General features: G+C 42.4%; 1 protein-coding gene across 3 annotated transcripts; it reads right to left on the bottom strand.

Annotated features, from left to right (window-relative positions):
• Positions 1-3,355: 3,355 nt before the first annotated feature.
• Positions 3,356-18,208, bottom strand: zc3h12ab (zinc finger CCCH-type containing 12Ab). 3 transcript variants are annotated; one of them, XM_047384293.1, is made up of 6 exons: positions 18,067-18,208; positions 16,986-17,459; positions 7,940-8,079; positions 6,121-6,355; positions 5,951-6,051; positions 3,356-4,651 (listed from the first exon to the last, which is right to left on the bottom strand). In XM_047384293.1, the coding sequence occupies exons 2-6, from the start codon at positions 17,420-17,422 to the stop codon at positions 3,771-3,773; spliced, it is 1,794 nt and encodes a 597-aa protein (XP_047240249.1). In that variant the 5' UTR covers positions 17,423-17,459; positions 18,067-18,208; the 3' UTR covers positions 3,356-3,770. The 3 variants fall into 3 exon arrangements, with proteins under 3 accessions (XP_047240249.1, XP_047240248.1, XP_047240250.1); XM_047384292.1 differs by having other exon boundaries at positions 16,986-17,447; XM_047384294.1 differs by having other exon boundaries at positions 16,986-17,394; positions 18,067-18,205.
• Positions 18,209-18,394: the final 186 nt, after the last annotated feature.

Raw genomic sequence — 18,394 nt, 5'->3', positions numbered from 1 at the left:
AACATTCACTTAAATGTAAAACTGATGTATTAAAAAATAGCCCTGTCACATCTGCATCCAGGTGAAACAGTTGCTTTATGTTTCTGCATCAGAACCGCTCACGTTTGTGTGTTGGGTAGTTAGATTACAGAACATAATAGAAAACATTGCTCTCTTCTTCATGGCCGATTTAATAAAATCCATACAACCCAACAGAAGCAGACGGAGCAAGCATCTGTTTTAGACAATGTTCTGATTGTTTTCCCATTATTCTGCAGCTCTAAGCGGAGCTAACAGAACCAGGTTCATGTCGGATATCTGGGCTGCATTTACAGATGTTCTCTAGTGAGGTCCGGTGTCCAGGCTCCTAATGTTTCATCATTAATGTTCATTATTTACAATTTCTAGCCAGTAGGTGGCGTTGGTTAGACAGGACGTGGTTAGTGAGCTTGTCTTTCATTTCTCATTTTGGATCAGAACCCTGCACAGTGTCTGGCTGCAATATTAAAACACTGGGCAGTATTGTAGAAAAATATTTCACATTACCTCAAATCTCAGTTTATTCTCGTAAATCTTTGATTAAACTGATGCTGGTGTGTTTGTTTTTCTGTGATAAGCTGTTGATGTTGGTTCTGACCCAGTGGACTGTTTAGATGATGGAGACAATTGAAGAGCAGAGAGAGAAAAACACGAACCTGTCCGTCTCTGTTATGTCTGTGTACGATATCGACTCCTTTACTGTAATAAAGTGGTGAAGCTGTGTTTAAAGCCTCTGTCTGAATAATCTTTACCTCATGTTGAAGCTGAGGATCAGGTCTAAGATGAATGTCTGAAACCTTCACAGCCTCGTTAGATGTTCTGTGTATCTAAAGTTCTGGTAATGCAGCTGAGTTGGTTCTGGTTTAGCAGTGATGTCAGCTGTTTACAGTTTCAGCAAAGCATCTTATCTCCATCAGAACTAATCCTGACTGATTGAGACCCATTCTTGTCCTCCTTGTGCTTGGAGTCGATCTCAGTCCATCGGCTTCTGTTTCTCCATTTACTTTGTAGAACTGACCAAAGGTTCTTGGTTGGTTTCCTGGCCAGAGATCCAACATTTCCATGTTCTGATCCTGATTATTCCACTTCATCACTTTTCCACAGATCATAACCAGATGGTTCCTGGATTACTGGAAGATGTTGCACTTTGCAGGACGTCTGGATCCTTCCGTTTACTCATGGGTAATGTGTCCTTGGGCAGAACTGAGAACCCCACACAAGTATTATATCAGGATCCATCACTGTTGGCACCACATGTGACTCATGGTAGCTCTCAGCTTTTCTTTGGCAAAGTATTGAATTTCCAGATGTCCCAAACATTCAGGAGGACTTGTCTGCACCAGCATCATGTGTACTAATCTGCTCACACACTCTGCTGTCAGTGTTGAAGAAGCTCTGCCCTGGTGGCAACACACCTCAGAAGGAGTTGGTTCTGGCCCTTTAGTTCTGAAGTCTTCACTGCAGCTGAACATTTCAAGCCTCGTACAGCTTTTTATAATCCAGAAACCTTTCTATCATTTTCTCTCCTTCTGCCCTCCTCTTGTTCTTCGTTTGCTTACAGAAAACCTGAACTAAACCACTTTAAATCAGTGACACTCTTGAGAGTTTCTTCAGCAGAGTTGTTTCCTATTTTTTAATTGCTTTTAAGAGAAGGACCAGATGATGCTAGGAGCAGCTGCACTTTTCATGGCAGCACAAGCTAATCAGTACAAGATGCCTCGATTTTCCACAGATGACTGGAACAAACTTCTCTGGAAAATAACAGTGATGGAAATTAAGTTTCTCCGGCTTTAAGTGAATGTGGAGGTAAATGTTGGGTATGGTAATGAAACAACCCTACCCATGATTCATAACAGTGATAAGACTAACAAACAACTAGCTAGCACCACCAAGAAACAGAATGCTGCAGTTAATGAGAGTAAACCGACCAGCAGTCCTCCCTGGAACTCTGCGCAAAGCCAAAGGATAAATCCCTTCCTTTGGATCTGGGAAGAGGTTCAACAGGAAGAACCTTGCACTGTCAATACAGAGAGACGTCTCCTCAACCCCAGCAAAAAGGAGAAACATACAGCGGTCTGGCTGTTCTCACAACAAATGATAGGAGCAAGCAAACTGAAAACAGGTTCGCTCCATGTCCTCAAGACTCGGACTCCTTGACGGAAAGGTGAACTTCAAGCACCAGCAGGAAGTAAATGCCCTGAACTTATATCACGCCTTTCCAGTCACACTGACCACTCCCAGCGCTTTAAACTGGAGCCACGATCGCCCAATTGCACACATTCAAACACTGATTGATAACCAACTTGAGGTTAACTGCCTTGCCCAGGAGCTCATCGACATATGGCAGAAAAAAGTTGTAATTAAACCCACAAGAAGACTACTCTTCCCACTAAGACATAGTCGCCTTTTATGAGACCAGATTCCTCCAAAACGGTTTCAGATACAGTCCTCCACCAGGCCATACACCCGCATAGACGATGATGGAGCCGTTAATGAACAAAACACTTTTCAACAAGAAAAACACCAAAGTACTTAGCTTTTTTCTTTAATAACCTCTTAATGTTGGTTCTGACCCAGTGGATTGTTCATATGATTACGACGGTTGAAGAGGACAGAGGAAAATCCCAAACCTGTCTGTCTTTGTATGAAATCGACTCATTTACTGTAATAAAGTGGTGAATCTCTGCTAAAAGCATCTGTTTGAATCATTTAAACCCCATGTTGATGCTTCAACACCTGCCCACACACACACACACACACACACAGGTACATCTCCAAAAATTTGCGTAAAAGTGCAATATTTATTGCCAGTCATTTCAGAAAATGAAACTTTTATATCATTACACAAAGTTATTTATTCCAAGCCCTTGTTTCTTGTACTTTTGATGATTATGGCTTACAGGTAAAGAAACCCCAAAACTCTCAGAAATTTAGAATTCACATCTGACCAATCAAAAAAAAGATGTTTTAAGCGTCAGGTTTCTGAGAAGTATGCCCATTTCTATGCATTCAGTACTTGGTTGGACCTCCTCTTGCATGAATTACTGCATTAGTGCGTTGCGACATGGAGGTGATTACCCTGTGGTGCTGTGTAGGTGTTCAGGAAGCCCAGATTGTTTCGCTATCTGCCTTCAGGTCATTGACCTTGTTGGGTCTGGTGTCTCTCATCTTCCTCTTTGACAACAGCCCATAGATGTTCTATGAGGTTCTGGTCAGGTGAGTTTGCTGGCCAATCAAGAACAGGAACAACATGGTAATAGAACCACACACGAAGAACTCCACACAGAAACATCTCAGTTCTGTGACATTTAAAGGTAACAGAACACCCTGAAGCTTCTGAAGGACAGATTACAGGTTTAATTCACTTATTTCAACAGAACAGAACCATGACACATGATGCTAATATGACAGATGTTTCTAGATCCAGTTTGATTCACTTAACTAAGTGGACTCTGAGCGGGTCTGAACCGCAGCTTGTTTTGGGTCAGTGTTTCTGTTTGAATGAGAACTAAATGATAAAAAGCAGTAATGCTGTCTGGATAAATGGGATGTGGTTTGTCCCATTTCGTTACTTTAATCCAAGTTTAAATTAAAAAACAAAATTAAGATACAATTTGTATCAGATACATAGCGCCGGGTCCCTGACCCGATTCTGGGATGCAGAGACGGTTTATTCCCAGGTGGATACCACTGTACCAAAACACACCAACTCATGTTGGTCTGAGGGACGAAACGTTCCAGCTGGGCTGGACTCATCTCAGGGACCAGTTCTGACTCTGGAGAATCAGGATCTCTGCCACCAACACCTGTGGGTCCAGCACCTGAGGGAACAGGTCCATGGCCTTGTCCACCAGCTGGGTGCTGAAGATGGCCAGAAGCTTCTTACGGACAACTTGCCTCTGTGCCGAACTCGGAGCGACCTCCCATGGAGCACGTTTGCCCAGCTGGCCGTGGGCCTCTGGAAGGTGAGCGCTGAACGGGTCGGACCAGTGTGAAAGGTGCTCATAGGTTTGGACTCCCCTGTGGCGGAAGTCTGCGAGCTGACTGTATGCAGACCTGTTGACTGGGATCGGGTCACAGCTGGGATGGTAAGGCAGGCTGTGAGGGGTCAGATCTGCGCTGCGGCTGCTCAACTGGACCATCCTGTTGGGCTGGAAAGAACCGTGCGAACAGCAGCTGCAGGCTGAACTACCTGGGGAGCAGAACTGATGTGAGACGGCCCCGCACGACGCTTTGTACTTCTGATTATGGAGACTCCACTCATTCTCCTCCAGCTGACTGTCTATGGAGCCCAAACCAGAGTCCAGCTGGTCCTGAGAGCCGTTGTGCCGCTTGGAGGCATGGTCCGAATGTTGGCCAGCCTTCTCCCTCCTGGTCTGGGACTTTTTTCCTGAACGATGAGTCCCCTTGACCACAGTTACGTGTTCCTGTTTCTGTAGGGAGCCAGTCTCATCTCCCAGACTCAGAGCGAGGCTGAGATCAGGAACAGGTCTACAGCGACCCGGGCCTGGTTTCTGAGAGCCTGGTGGGTTCTTGGCGTTCTGCCGCAGGTCGTCAGCCACGGCCTGGTTGGACTGTTTGGCTCTCTCTGGATGGTTGAATTTACATTTGTTTCCATAAGTACATTTCTTCCCTGGAAGAAGAAAACAGAAGAGGACTTTAACAGAACCGATTTATTTTGAGCATATTTTCCTACACTGAGCCTTAGAATAAACTCATCAGTATAACATTTTAAAACAAAATCCTTTAGTTTTATTAGATTTATTCTGTGGGGAAAAAAATCCTGTTCAGGAAAAAAAAATGTAATAAATGTAACTGAAGAATGTTTATATTTTTAGTTTAAGTTGCTTTCTGTTTACCGTGTGACACAGAGGCCAAATTTTCTTTAAAACAGGAATTTATGAATATTAAGTTGTAAAAATAAACATGTTTTATAAACAGTAATGAATGTAAATCTCATTTCCTCATTTCTATTAGACCCACTGATAGAAACAGCTCAGCGCCTAGTCAGGATGATCCATTTGGACCTAATCTGGCAACATGCAGAGCAGAGACAGGGAGGTTCTGGTGACGCTGTCTAATGTGTCAACAAGGCATGTTCTGGTTCTGCTGACCTTCTGATGGTTGGATGCTCCAGTAACTGCCTGCAACACACCATCACTGCACTTCTGGTACCACTGGTGTCGGATTAAGACATGACAGATTCTTGTTAACTGAATCATTTCTGTCTGATCTGGGTTTAACGTTTATGTTCTGTTTGGATATGGTTCTTTTGTTTTAGTGGGCCTAGAAGGAACTGCTGTAGGTGGACCAAAGTTTAAAGTACTGGCATGTGGGCCCCAAGTAGGAGGCTCAAGTGGGGCCTTTTCCACCAAACCGGTTTGAATACTTAACTGGTGCTGGAGCTCACTCAGAACCAGTTCTACTGTGATTCTATTGAGACAGACTCTGGCCCTGCAGAGTTCAAGTAGCTCAGTGAGCCGCTTACACCTTATTTTACCCCGAGTCCATAAACTGACCGGGTCAAATGACTAAACCAGCTATGTTTAACACCAGCTGCTGGTGCTGACCATAGATCAGCTGATCAGGACTGTGAAGGTCCCACTAGTTGTGGCCCACATGTTGACCCAGTTGACATGTTCACTGGCTGTTTTCTCTAGAGCAGCAAACTGCTGTTAGACAGATTCTCACACTGATGATGATCAGTAGAACCTGGCTAGAACTGAACTTCAGTATCAGCCAGTGAGGAATCTGTTCTGGGATTTTTAGCCGTTAAGGTTAGTTTTCAGTTTTGAACCTGATAAAAACGACATTAGTTTTCTTGGGTTCTGTAGATAAAACGTCTAAACTTGGAGAATTTCCCTAGTAGAACTGCATGTCTGCATCTACAACTGAACTCAGACAGCAGCAGCAGAAGGACACGTTCTCTCACCATAAGGACACGCCTGTTTTTTCGGAGTTCTCGGGAACTTTCTCAGGAAGTTCTCCAGGTTTGGTCCGTGTCGACCCAAAGGATCATCAGGAGGCATAAATCTGTCAGGATGAAATTGAAATGTCAGGCCGCTGTTTGTGATGAAGGTACCATGAGAAGGCAGAGCTCACTTGTTATTGACGAAGGAGTACATGAGCAGCCTCTCCTCGATGAAGCGCTTCCACTCAGGCTTCTCGCCCTGCAGGTCCCGGTACATGTCGTTGGACACGACGACGCCGTTGGACTCGAAGGCGTGCTTAACGATGAAGCAGTCGTCGTTGCAGACGACACGTTTTCCTGCAACTCGGCGGGATGGTGTGAACACCAGAATCTTCTTCTTCTCCAGCTCTCTCAGGATGTGCTGATCTGCTCAGATAGAACATGTCAGAACATCTAGTTATTTTAGCTAAAGGGCTGAAGGTACCAGGTTCCAGCACATCTCTGTGTTTTCCAGGTCCGGGTTAGAATATTAAAATTAAATTATGTGTTTCTGCAGCTTTTCTAAAAGATAAAACTACATATTTCTGTAAGTAAATGGTTTAAACTGCTTCCATCCTCTACACTCTATTATTCTAGAGCTGGTTGACAACATTTGGTTCTAGTGCTAGTTGGGTTGCACGAGTTCTAACCCGTTCCAGAACCTCTTTCCTTTGGACCAAGACTTACTGTTGAGTTAAAACAGTTTTCATCAGAAGCTGCTGTTTATAAATCCTGACTGAAACACTTTGTTTGGACCTGACCTGCTGATCAGAAATCAGATGGTCAGGACTGGAGAGCCACCACAAACATTGCCAGTTTATGCAAACAGGTGAAGATTTATTTCATAAATTCTTTTGGGTTTTAAATTAGTGAGTTTTTCTATTAAGTTTGCAGCATGCATGTGAAAAAGTTTAAATATTAAACTCTGGAGACGTATGAAGAATGTGTCTGCAGCATTTAGTCTAGAAAAAACAAGTCTCGAATTAAAAGAAGGTGAATTTCATTTTCATCTTTAAATGCCACTCCTTTCTGTTTGTAGCTCAAACTTTAAGTCTTGAAGCGACAGTTTCAGTCTGTAATTCTGTGAAAAGCTGGAAGGGACCGCAGATCCAGCTGATAAAGGTTTTAATGACAGAACTACAGATTTAAGCTGCTGACTGAGGAAACTTTAACTTTGGTTGTTTTCCAGGAAACTGCTGCTGCTTCTTGAATTTGCTATTTCCAAGCAGACTGATGTGACCTGGTTAATTATCAAGCCCACACATCTTTGCATTTTCATTTTGCAAACAGGCCGCATCTGCTTCCAGATGAAGGCCGTGAAGCAGCAGCAGATGGTTGGTCTTATTTGATGTCAACTAGTGGAAAAACCCAAATTTTTGCCTTCATGATTTCTACTTCAAAAACTGCAGATAACGTCTGGAAAGAAGAACTAAACGTGAGCTGGGTTTTACCATCAGAGCGTCACAGCTAACCACGTCCGGCTTAAAAACTACTTTCAGCGTGTATTTCATTAGTTTTTCCCTCAGGGATTTGGGTTTGGGTTTTTATTTTTTATTTTGGCCAAATAAATCTGGACAATTCCAAGTTTGGTCAAGTTATGAAGTGAAATACAAAATATAACTGGTGATATTAATGGAAATCCATGACAGGCTGAGTCTCTGCGCATCAAATATGCTCAGAAGATCTGTCCAACACATTTCAAAAACAGCCAGGATTTGTTCCAGCAGCATCGCGCTGCCTGTGAAGGTCAAAGATGTTCAGAGCTGCTCTGGTTTGACACTAAATATGTGAGAAAATCACATATTCTTTTCTTTAATCAATTAAATAGACAAATATCTGAAACTGAAACTAATTCAGTTTAAAATAAAAATAAAAGGGATATTTGAAGCTGCAGTTTGAAGCAGTAAAACGTTGCTTCATTCTGGACAGGAAAGCAGGTTCAGCCAGCTCTGGCAGCAGGAAGCTTCATACCTGTGATGGGAACGTCTGGTCTAGGCTGCTCTTTTCTCCATGACGGAACAAACACGGTGACATCAGTGTGACCTCGGTCCAGGAAGAAGTTCACCGCCAGCTGGATTCCCAGGCAGGAGAAAACTTCCTTGTTACCATGGCTGAGCGAGTACATGGAAACCAGGAAAAGAAAGAGGCAACAGTTCAGAACAAAGAGTCCAGTGTTTCAAACCCTCCTCACATCATTAATAAAGTAGCAGAACCGATCGGCCATGTGCAATCACTGCCTCAGTCATACTGGTTCTAATGCCGCAGAGCCAAATTTTCTCGACCCGGACGCCCTCACCAGTGGACCACACAAGCTTCCAGAACATCCCTGAATCTAAAGGTGGGCTGAGCATTTTCAGATTAGTTGTGTGCCTCATAGCAGATGGGTTCTGTAAGCTGAGGAGCTGCAGGTGTCGAGACCCAAAAGTGACCCAATCCAATTAATAGAGAAATTAATATCTAGATTACAGTTTAAATAATGACACATACCCTGATATTTAAGAGTCAATAACTGTTGAAGTACATAATTAAATGTTGATTTTCATGTTAAAATCAAGCATTTCAGGAATTACAGTAATTAATGATGTCATAGCTCACTGCAGTGCAATACGACATACCCTTACATCTGATTGATTAACCATCATCTTTAGCAGCGTTTAGCCTCGCCCTCTTAAAATTAAACTTTATTAAATAAAATTAAATAATTTATAACAGACATTTAATTAACATTTGTTTTTCATTTGAATGATTTACACTAAAATGGGCAGATTGGAGCTAATAATGATATAATTAAAGATGATTGGCCTAGAATCTACAGGTCCTTCTCAAAATATTAGCATATTGTGATTAAGTTCATTATTTTCCATAATGTCATGATGAAAATTTAACATTTATATATTTTAGATTCATTGCACACTAACTGAAATATTTCAGGTCTTTTATTGTCTTAATATGGATGATTGTGGCATACAGCTCATGAAAACCCAAAATTCCTATCTCACAAAATTAGCATATTTCATCCGACCAATAAAAGAAAAGTGTTTTTAATACAAAAAACGTCAACCTTCAAATAATCATGTACAGTTATGCACTCAATACTTGGTCGGGAATCCTTTAGCAGAAATGACTGCTTCAATGCGGCGTGGCATGGAGGCAATCAGCCTGTGGCACTGCTGAGGTCTTATGGAGGCCCAGGATGCTTCGATAGCGGCCTTTAGCTCATCCAGAGTGTTGGGTCTTGAGTCTCTCAACGTTCTCTTCACAATATCCCACAGATTCTCTATGGAGTTCAGGTCAGGAGAGTTGGCAGGCCAATTGAGCACAGTGATACCATGGTCAGTAAACCATTTACCAGTGGTTTTGGCACTGTGAGCAGGTGCCAGGTCGTGCTGAAAAATTAAATCTTCATCTCCATAAAGCTTTTCAGCAGATGGAAGCATGAAGTGCTCCAAAATCTCCTGATAGCTAGCTGCATTGACCCTGCCCTTGATAAAACACAGTGGACCAACACCAGCAGCTGACACGGCACCCCAGACCATCACTGACTGTGGGTACTTGACACTGGACTTCTGGCATTTTGGCATTTCCTTCTCCCCAGTCTTCCTCCAGACTCTGGCACCTTGATTTCCGAATGACATGCAGAATTTGCTTTCATCTGAAAAAAGTACTTTGGACCACTGAGCAACAGTCCAGTGCTGCTTCTCTGTAGCCCAGGTCAGGCGCTTCTGCCGCTGTTTCTGGTTCAAAGGTTGCTTGACCTGGGGAATGCGGCACCTGTAGCCCATTTCCTGCACACGCCTGTGCACGGTGGCTCTGGATGTTTCTACTCCAGACTCAGTCCACTGCTTCCGCAGGTCCCCCAAGGTCTGGAATCGGCCCTTCTCTACAATCTTCCTCAGGGTCCGGTCACCTCTTCTCGTTGTGCAGCGTTTTCTGTCACACTTTTTCCTTCCCACAGACTTCCCACTGAAGTGCCTTGATACAGCACTCTGGGAACAGCCTATTCGTTCAGAAATTTCTTTCTGTGTCTTACCCTCTTGCTTGAGGGTGTCAATAGTGGCCTTCTGGACAGCAGTCAGGTCGACAGTCTTATCCATGATTGGGGTTTTGAGTGATGAACCAGGCTGGGAGTTTTAAAGGCCTCAGGAATCTTTTGCAGGTGTTTAGAGTTAACTTGTTGATTCAGATGATTAGGTTCATAGCTCGTTTAGAGACCCTTTTAATGATATGCTAATTTTGTGAGATAGGGATTTTGGGTTTTCATGAGCTGTATGCCAAAATCATCCGTATTAAGACAATAAAAGACCTGAAATATTTCAGTTAGTGTGCAATGAATCTAAAATATATGAATGCTAAATTTTCATCATGACATTATGGAAAATAATGAACTTTATCACAATATGCTAATATTTTGAGAAGGACCTGTACTTGCGGTGTAGGCTAACCAATCAGATGTCAGGGTTAAATGTGCAGCTTTTCTGGTTGCTTCAGACATAAACAGTTCAGGGTCTGATGGCCTTCAGAGCTGCTGCTGACAATTTAAAAGATAAACTAAAATACAAGCAGAAGATTATTCAAACATCTTCATTCATTTCATTCATCCATGACTCAAACAACTTCTATGCATTTATTTTTTACTTTTGTCTTTTTAACAACTTGCTTTAGGTTTTTCTGCTTTCACATTAATTCATACTTGTAAATAACATAAAACTACTTAGTAAAGTTTGGTAAAAACCAATGACCACTACAGATCTGGTCCAACAGTATGCAAATGAGCAAACAGTGTCTCTTGGCGCTGACAGTTTGCTGCATTTAGGTAAAACGACCTGAATGCTTTCAGGAAATTATCCACCCATATTTATGCAAAGGCCCGCCAGAGGTAAATGCATCCAATCCACAAAAGATCAGCACCGTTGCGAGAAATATTCGCTGTGCCCAGACAGCAGGCGATTCATCACGAATAAGTCCACCCCCTTTTATGATCTGCAACAGCATAGAAACAACATCCACATCTCTGGTTTGGAAGCACCAAGCCAAACAAACAGGATTCCTCCCTGATGAAGTCAGATGATTTGAGGAGGGCCTTGTTATCGCCGAGACCTGGAGCTCGCTGTGAGGAAATCCAGTAAAGTACCTTACTGATTCCTTTTTGGAGCAGGTCCCAGTTACATGAGTCACAAGGCAGAAATAAAAGGATATCATCTGAACACTTAGTACATCCAGACTTATTATATGTGATGACAATCAGAGTAAAGATTAAGAAACAAAGTATTCTGAACACACAGCACTGAGGAACACCAGGACTGGCCAAAATAAAGAGCTGGAATGAATGCACTGGTCCCAGTTTCATACTCCCAGGCAGTAGGCGTATGTTGGGGAAGCTCGAAGTCTGGATAAGAAACACTGTCAGGCCTGTTCCTGCTCAGACGAAGCTTCTGGTTAACAAAAAATGCTTTAAAAGGTACACTCAGATTTGCATATTCAAGAAGAAAGTTATGGCATGCCTGAACCTGCATGGAGAGGTGTGCATTCAAACCGCACAGAGGTGTTTGCAGACAGAATGTGCCAAGAGCAGGTCAAACGGATAAAAAGACAGGTTCTCTGGACAGGTGAGCATGATGGATGCAGCAGAAATGTGGAAAAGCAAAGGGTTTGATTTTCCTCACACTCTGTCTTCAATCATTCATGCAGGAACGCTACGGCAGGCAGAGATTCGGTCATTTTCCCATCAACTCATTTCAGTTAACTTACAGTTCCTGCCTATAGCAATGAGCAAGTTGCATCAACACGAACTTTAATAATCAGAGGTTTCCACAAAGAACCGAGGCTTCCTGCTGGAAAGGGTTCAACATTTAACTGTCAAGTTTAAATAAACCATTCTGTTAAAACAAGTCCTGAAGGTCCCTGTTAACACAGTCCAGCTTTTATAACATTCAGCGCTCCGTATAAACTAAACCTGATGAAACCGTTTGATTTAATCTGCCGCCTGAACATTTCTAAAGCCGCTCTGCCTTCACACTGACCTACATTCTCTGACTGTGGGGTTTGTTGTCTGACACTCTGATGCTGAAACTGTGGTTTAGCTGCGAGAGAAATCCCCTGAAGGTCTTCGACTCGTCAGCCGATCCTCTCTGAGGTTTAAAGGAAATCTTAGACAGTTTTTTAAAACGGGTGACAGCTCTGCCTCCTCCTCTGAAAACATCCTGACTAACAACCTGCATCTAAATTAGCCTGAACAGAATACAGCTAAATGCTAAATTAGGTGGTTCAGATAAGACCCTCGTCCTGATCCTGGAACAGCTACAGCTCCTTTAAGCATCTAAACTCACGGTTTTAATGTAAGATAAGATTTTTCTGCATTTAAAGACAGCCTTTGGAGATCCCCATCTCTCCTTTAAACCGGGATACATTTTTGGGGCCTTTATTTAGCGCCCACTGTTTCCATTGCAGCTACCAGGAGAAAATCTGATTAACAGGGAAGGAAATGACCCCAAAAGGGGGCCAGAGTATGTAAGAGGTACTTTTTCATTCACGCCAACCTACTGGGTGGTGTTTTGTGGAGGCAGAGTACTAATCATTTCATATTAGTTAATTTTTTTCACCATTAAATCCAGTTTTATAACTAGCTAACATATCTGATAACACAGACGTCTGGTTTCAGCCGTCTGTGGAGAAACACAGTCACTGATCCAGTCACAGCAACGTTTTATGGTTTTAAGGAGTTTATGTCAGAATATTTTACAGGTTTTCTTCTGAGGCCAAAATAAAAACAGCCACAATCCACCTGGATCTTTAAGTTGAAAACATCTGAATGTTTCAAACTTCAAGCTGTCTTAAAGGACTCCATTTTGAAGGCAATGATCTATTCTGAGCTGATGAAATGATGATGTGTTTGCTGGTTGGGTTAAGCCAGGTTCACACTGTGAGATTTCCAGCCTTCATGAGTAAAATTGTTAGTTGCTTTAGCAGTTTGTCCAAGCATGACAAATATAAAACGAGAAGAAGACATTTTGGAGCAATGATGCAGTGTGGCTACTCTTTTTGCCACCATGAGCTCTTCTCCCGCTGCCTCCTCTTCCTCCTCCTCAACCTCACTTAGTGTCTGAATCAGGAAAACAGGAGAACGTGTGTTAATGCTTTCCATTCTTTGGCGTCAATGTCAGATGTTTCAGAAAACCAGGGTTGTCACATTAGGTGTTTGACTCGTCTTGTGCCACCAGATTCACCTCCTTCCTCTGAGCTGTAAAGACCGTAAATATCTCCTGAACATCCCCTGGTCTTCAACATTTTATCATTCAATTCAAAAATACTTTATTAATCCCAAAGGGAAATTAAATTAAAAATTAAATCATGTTTTTATACTGATATTGATCTGTACATTTTCCTTTCATATTTTCATAGAGTGCTCTGCTGTTGCTCTGTTCTAATCTTCTTACAGCAGGACACAGGTTACTGTCCAGATTTATAACACCGAGTCCTTTATGATTCAATGCTTAACTTCGGCTGGACTTTCCTGTTCATAATGCAAATCCTGATGTGACCCAATGTTACCGGTAGGATTACAATGAAGCTGAAAGCACCCTGCAGACAGAACTTCATGTGTAGGGTTTCTGGTTTCTACACGTTGCTCCAGTTTTGACAACAACAAGGAAGTTTATCAGAACAAACTTTCTGCTGCGTTTGTGCCTCTGGTCCAAATACCAGCAAACTGGTGAGATAAACTGAGATTTTAAAATTAACGTACCCCTAACTCTAATCCCTAACCCGTATCTGTGCTTAAGCACCAGCATATTTTGTGCATCCTCTCTACAGCGACACTAGAACTGTTATTCTGGGTTTTTCTACTGTCTCTCCTTGCCCCGATTCTGCTGCTAAACTTCAAACCGTTCAAAGTTCTGGGCTAATTTATTTCCAGATTAATTATGCTTGATCCTCAAACCAGGTCACTTTGCAGCTTTGTAGAAAATATTTAGCGCACGTTTTTTCTACATATGTGTGCTGTTGTTACGCTTTGTCTCTATGTTCCATGAGAAAACCCAAACGGTTCAGAGAATCCCAAATCCATCACCCGAGGCAGACCCACTGTGGGCTCTCAAGTCAATTCAGACCTGAACTTCTGGACACAAGGCCTAACCTGGAACGACCAAACAGTGACAGTCTCTGCCTTTTTCTCTTTTAAAAGATGGAGCAAAGAAGAAAGTGGAAAAAAAAATGTTCTATCTTCATCCAGACCTGGAAACTGGTGAAGCTAATTCCAGACTTTTTAAGACTGTGTAGGACCCCTGCATGTTGGAAAGGCTTCTCACCAACCCTGACTTCAATGTTCAATATAAAGTCATAATAAGTCAAAGTTAAATTATTTTTCACTGTTTTAGAGAGTTTCTATAAAGCAGATATTCAGAGCGACACCACAGCAGGAGGTCCGTGGTCGAGGTGACTAAAGTTCTGCTGAGAAGCTGTTTGATGTTTTCATATCTAAACCTTTTAAACCACAGAAGCAATCAACTCCCTGTTGAAGCCTCGTGTCCAGTCAGGCAATCAGAACATGCTGAGTTTGATTCAGAAGAAGGTTCTGATCCCAGTGTGCAGCTGAGACTAAAAACCTGCAGTAAGCTGAACTTGTAAAGCTGCTTCATGAGTCAGGAATTATTGTTGCTGAAAGAAACGGGTCCAGTTCAAACTAAGATTAACCTGGTTCGAGTCGGGACTCCTGTAAATCCATCCTGTTACAGACCGGGAAATAAAACCCAACATGCTGTAAACGGACTCATGAGGTCACAGATGCTGCAAAAAAGAAGCAAAACGTTCACTGGAGTCATCTCAGAACTTCAGTTTCACTGCAGAACCAGCGTCAGACTGAAACTGAATCAGCAGCAGGTTTAAGTTTAATAACTGAATGTTGATGGCAGTTAATCCTCACTGCAGTTCTGAAGGAAGATTTGAGAACTTCATACGGTTCCTTATCAAACAAGAAGACTACAAGCTACAAACGCCAGTTCCAGTGAAGTTGTGCTGTTGTGTAAAATGTAAATAAAAACAGAAAACAATGATTTGTTAATCCTGTTCAGCCTATATGCAACTGTTATATAAATATACATGGAAACTGTTGGGACTATTTGGTCACGCAGTTGTTCACAACGTGCTGAACCTCACCCTATCCTTGTTGGTGAACGACTGAGCCCCGCAGGGATGCTCCTTTTATTCCCTATCATGACACTGACCTGTTTCCCATAACCCTGTGAAATGTTCCAAACAGCATTCCTCAACTTTCCCCGCTTTTTGTTGCCCCTGTCCCAGCTTTGTTGGAACGTGCAAGCATCAGATTTTGTGAATATATTTGCAAAAAAACAATAAAGTTGAGTTTGAACATTAAACATCTTGTCTTTGTAGTGGATTCAGTGGCATATAGGTTAAACAGGATTAGCTAATCATTGTTTTATGTTTTTATGAACATTTTACACAACGTCCCAACTCCACCGGAACTGGGTTGTATCTGGGTTGTATCAGAGAGAAAAAGCCGATTTAAACCAGTTTAATTTCTAATTATTGAATAATAAACTAATTACTGCACAACTAAAACACAGACTAAATGTGTTCTTACTTCGCTGTAGTAAAGCATAAATCTCCAAATAAACATCTTTACAGAGCATGAGAGGAGTATTCAACCCCCTTGACCTTTCCCACATTTTGTCCACGATTTACAGCCACAGACTTTAAAGTATTTAACTGGGATTTAATGTAACAGAACACTAGAAGGAAGGGGAAACCTGTGAAGTGAAAGGAAAACTATATCATAAAATTATACCCCTAAATAAAATCCAGCCATCTCATAATGAGCAACCAGGGTCCAGCTGTGTGTATTTGAATCTAGTCTAACTGCTTCTGTTTCTGGCCTCAGAGGTTCTCTAGAGAACATTAGAGAACAACAGCATCATGGAAACCAAGGAGCAGGTCAGGGAGAAAGTTCTGGTTCTGTTTAAAGCAGGTTTAGGTTCTACAACAATCTCCCGAGCTTTGAACATCTCCCAGACTTCTGTTCAATCCATCATCTGAACATGGAGAGAGCATGGACCACCTGCAGACCTGCCAATACATGGAGGTCCACCTAGACTGACAGGCTGGGCAAGGAGAGCATTAATCAGAGAAGCAGCCAAGAGGACCATTGTAACTCTGGAAGAGCTGCAGAGATCTACAGCTTGGGTGGGAGAAGCTGTAAACAGGACAACTGTTAGTCATGCTCTCCACATGTCAGGAGAGGCAAAAGAGATCCAGAAGAATTTTGGCTTTAGCTACAACCCATGTAGGAGACACGGCAAACATGTGGAAGAAGATGATCAGATCAAAGGAGACCAGAAGTGAACTTTCTGGCCAACATGCAACAGATCTCCCTGATCACACCGGTACCACAGCAGGAGAACCACTCAAACATACAGCCAAAGATACAACAGGATGGTTTAGATCAAAACAGATTCTCGTGTTAGAATGGCCTAGTCAAAGTCCAGACCTAAATCCAACAAACAATTCTTTGCAAGATTTTCAAACTGATGTACACAGATGTTCTCCATCTAATTTCAGTGAGCCTAAGCTAATTAGTTGAAAAGAATAAGCAAAATATTGTGCAGATGTTCAAAGTTGCTGGAGACAAACCTCGAACGACCTGCAGCCAAAGGTGGTTCTACTGAGTTTGGACTCAGCAGGCTGACCATAAATGCACACCACACTTTTCAGATTTTTATTAGCAAATAAGTTTGTGGTTGTAATGCGGCAAAATGTGTAAAGGTTCAGGGTGTGAATACTTTTACAATAAAGTAAATATTAAATGTTAATAAAAGTTAAAAAAAAGGTCAGTTATTTCATCTCAGAACCAAAACCAGGACTCTTCAACTCCCTTTGGGTGGAATGATCTAAATATTCATATGTGGAAGATTAACTGAGCAAAAGTTCCTGATTTTCCATAAAGACTGAACCTTCATAAAATAAATAAATGAATGAATGATGTGAAAGCTCTCAGTGGTCTCACCTCATGGCCACATTGCTGCCGTCTATCACCACAGCTCTCAGAGCATCTCCATCTTCTCCGTTATATTCTCTGCTCAGAGAAGACGAGTCTGTGACGGGCACCAGCAGCTCAGGGGCCCTGGCCTTGGAGTCCCTTCTGGGCACCAGCACGGACACGGTGGTCACAGGTTCCTGCTTGTCCTCCCGACCGGCTCCAATCCGAACCAGTTCTCCCAGCACTTTGTCCGTGTCAGTGCCAAACTTCCTCTGGACAGCCTTCACCTGAGCTGTGGAGAATCCCAGTTTATGGAAGAAGTTCAACTGAGCCTCAAGACGCTGAGGGTCAGGGGTCGGCTCCAACATCTTTTCACAGGGGCCCCATCCACAGACGTCCAGGTGTGCGGTGGTGGTTCTGCTCCACGGCTGCGTAGCTGGAAGTAGACCAACATCTGCTTTCATCTCATCTCAGTCATGTCTCGTCTGCCTGAAAAAAATCCTGATCAGGATGATTCACCGGGGATGTAGAGAAGAGCAGCAGATAAGACCCAACAGAGTTTAGAAGGACACAAAAACATTCATGAATAAACATAACGTTGGTCAGTCTGCAGGGAACAAAATCTCCATCTTTTAAACCCTGATCATATCAGAGATTTACAAGTTTTACTATAAAACATGAAGATTAACCTTCTCATCACTGCATCAGTAGCAGACTTAAAAAACCTCATTAAAAGAATCAGAACATTAAATTTTGCTGAAGAAAAAAGATAATTATGATCAAAATGTCAATAATAATTGTTGATGGGTTTAATTAAAATGAATTTAAAACTAAATATTTTAAATACAAATTATTTATGGTCAGTTTTAGCCTTTATTCTGATTTGCTTTTCTTAATTTTCTGATAGAATAAACTAAACAAATTATTCATGGAGACATTTTAGAAAAAATAACTTATTTTTAAAGTCCCTGGTTTAACAGCTCAGTAATTATTTCACCGCTTCTGATTCAGAGAAAACCTGTTCAGGTTTGGAACTTGTTTGTATCTCGATGAAAGCAGCAGACTGAGAAGCTGACAGCAGGAGACAGAAGACAGAACGTCTCGGTACCTGTCAGAACCCGGCCGAACCCGCTGTCTTCAGGTTACCTGCCCCTCAGGTGTGTCCCTTCGCTCGGGTTCGTGTCTCTGTGAGATCTGCGGCGGAACACGGAAGTTGTGCTTTTCACTTTCTCCGCTCGGCAGAAAGCGACCTGAGGTCACGTGACTCGCCGGCGTTTAAACCCGAGCCAGGGGCGGAGCTTGGACACCTTCCTCAGGGGCTCCAGGCCCGGACCGCCATTTTTATCCTCGCTGCAGCTCAAAGACATTTGATTGGAGTAATGCTACTCTCACCTGAGTAAAATGTTTAGCATCTCTGAGAGAAGAACAGGCGGATT

The sequence above is a fragment of the Girardinichthys multiradiatus genome, chromosome 13 (genome assembly GCF_021462225.1).
Source record: "Girardinichthys multiradiatus isolate DD_20200921_A chromosome 13, DD_fGirMul_XY1, whole genome shotgun sequence".
In the NCBI taxonomy this organism is placed as follows: Eukaryota; Metazoa; Chordata; class Actinopteri; order Cyprinodontiformes; family Goodeidae; genus Girardinichthys; species Girardinichthys multiradiatus.
Note: the sequence above shows the minus strand (reverse complement) of the source record. Positions and strands in the feature narration are given on the sequence as shown.

Bases quoted from the DNA above. Each gene is read 5' to 3' on its own strand.
- zc3h12ab (XM_047384293.1), bottom strand. From the start codon at position 17,422: ATGAAAGCAGATGTTGGTCTACTTCCAGCTACGCAGCCGTGGAGCAGA. The intron at 6,356-7,939 runs GTATGAAGCTTC...CTATCTGAGCAG, and splicing joins ACCAGACGTTCCCATCACAG to ATCAGCACATCCTGAGAGAG. The intron at 4,652-5,950 runs GTGAGAGAACGT...TTCTTCTTCCAG, and splicing joins AAAACAGGCGTGTCCTTATG to GGAAGAAATGTACTTATGGA.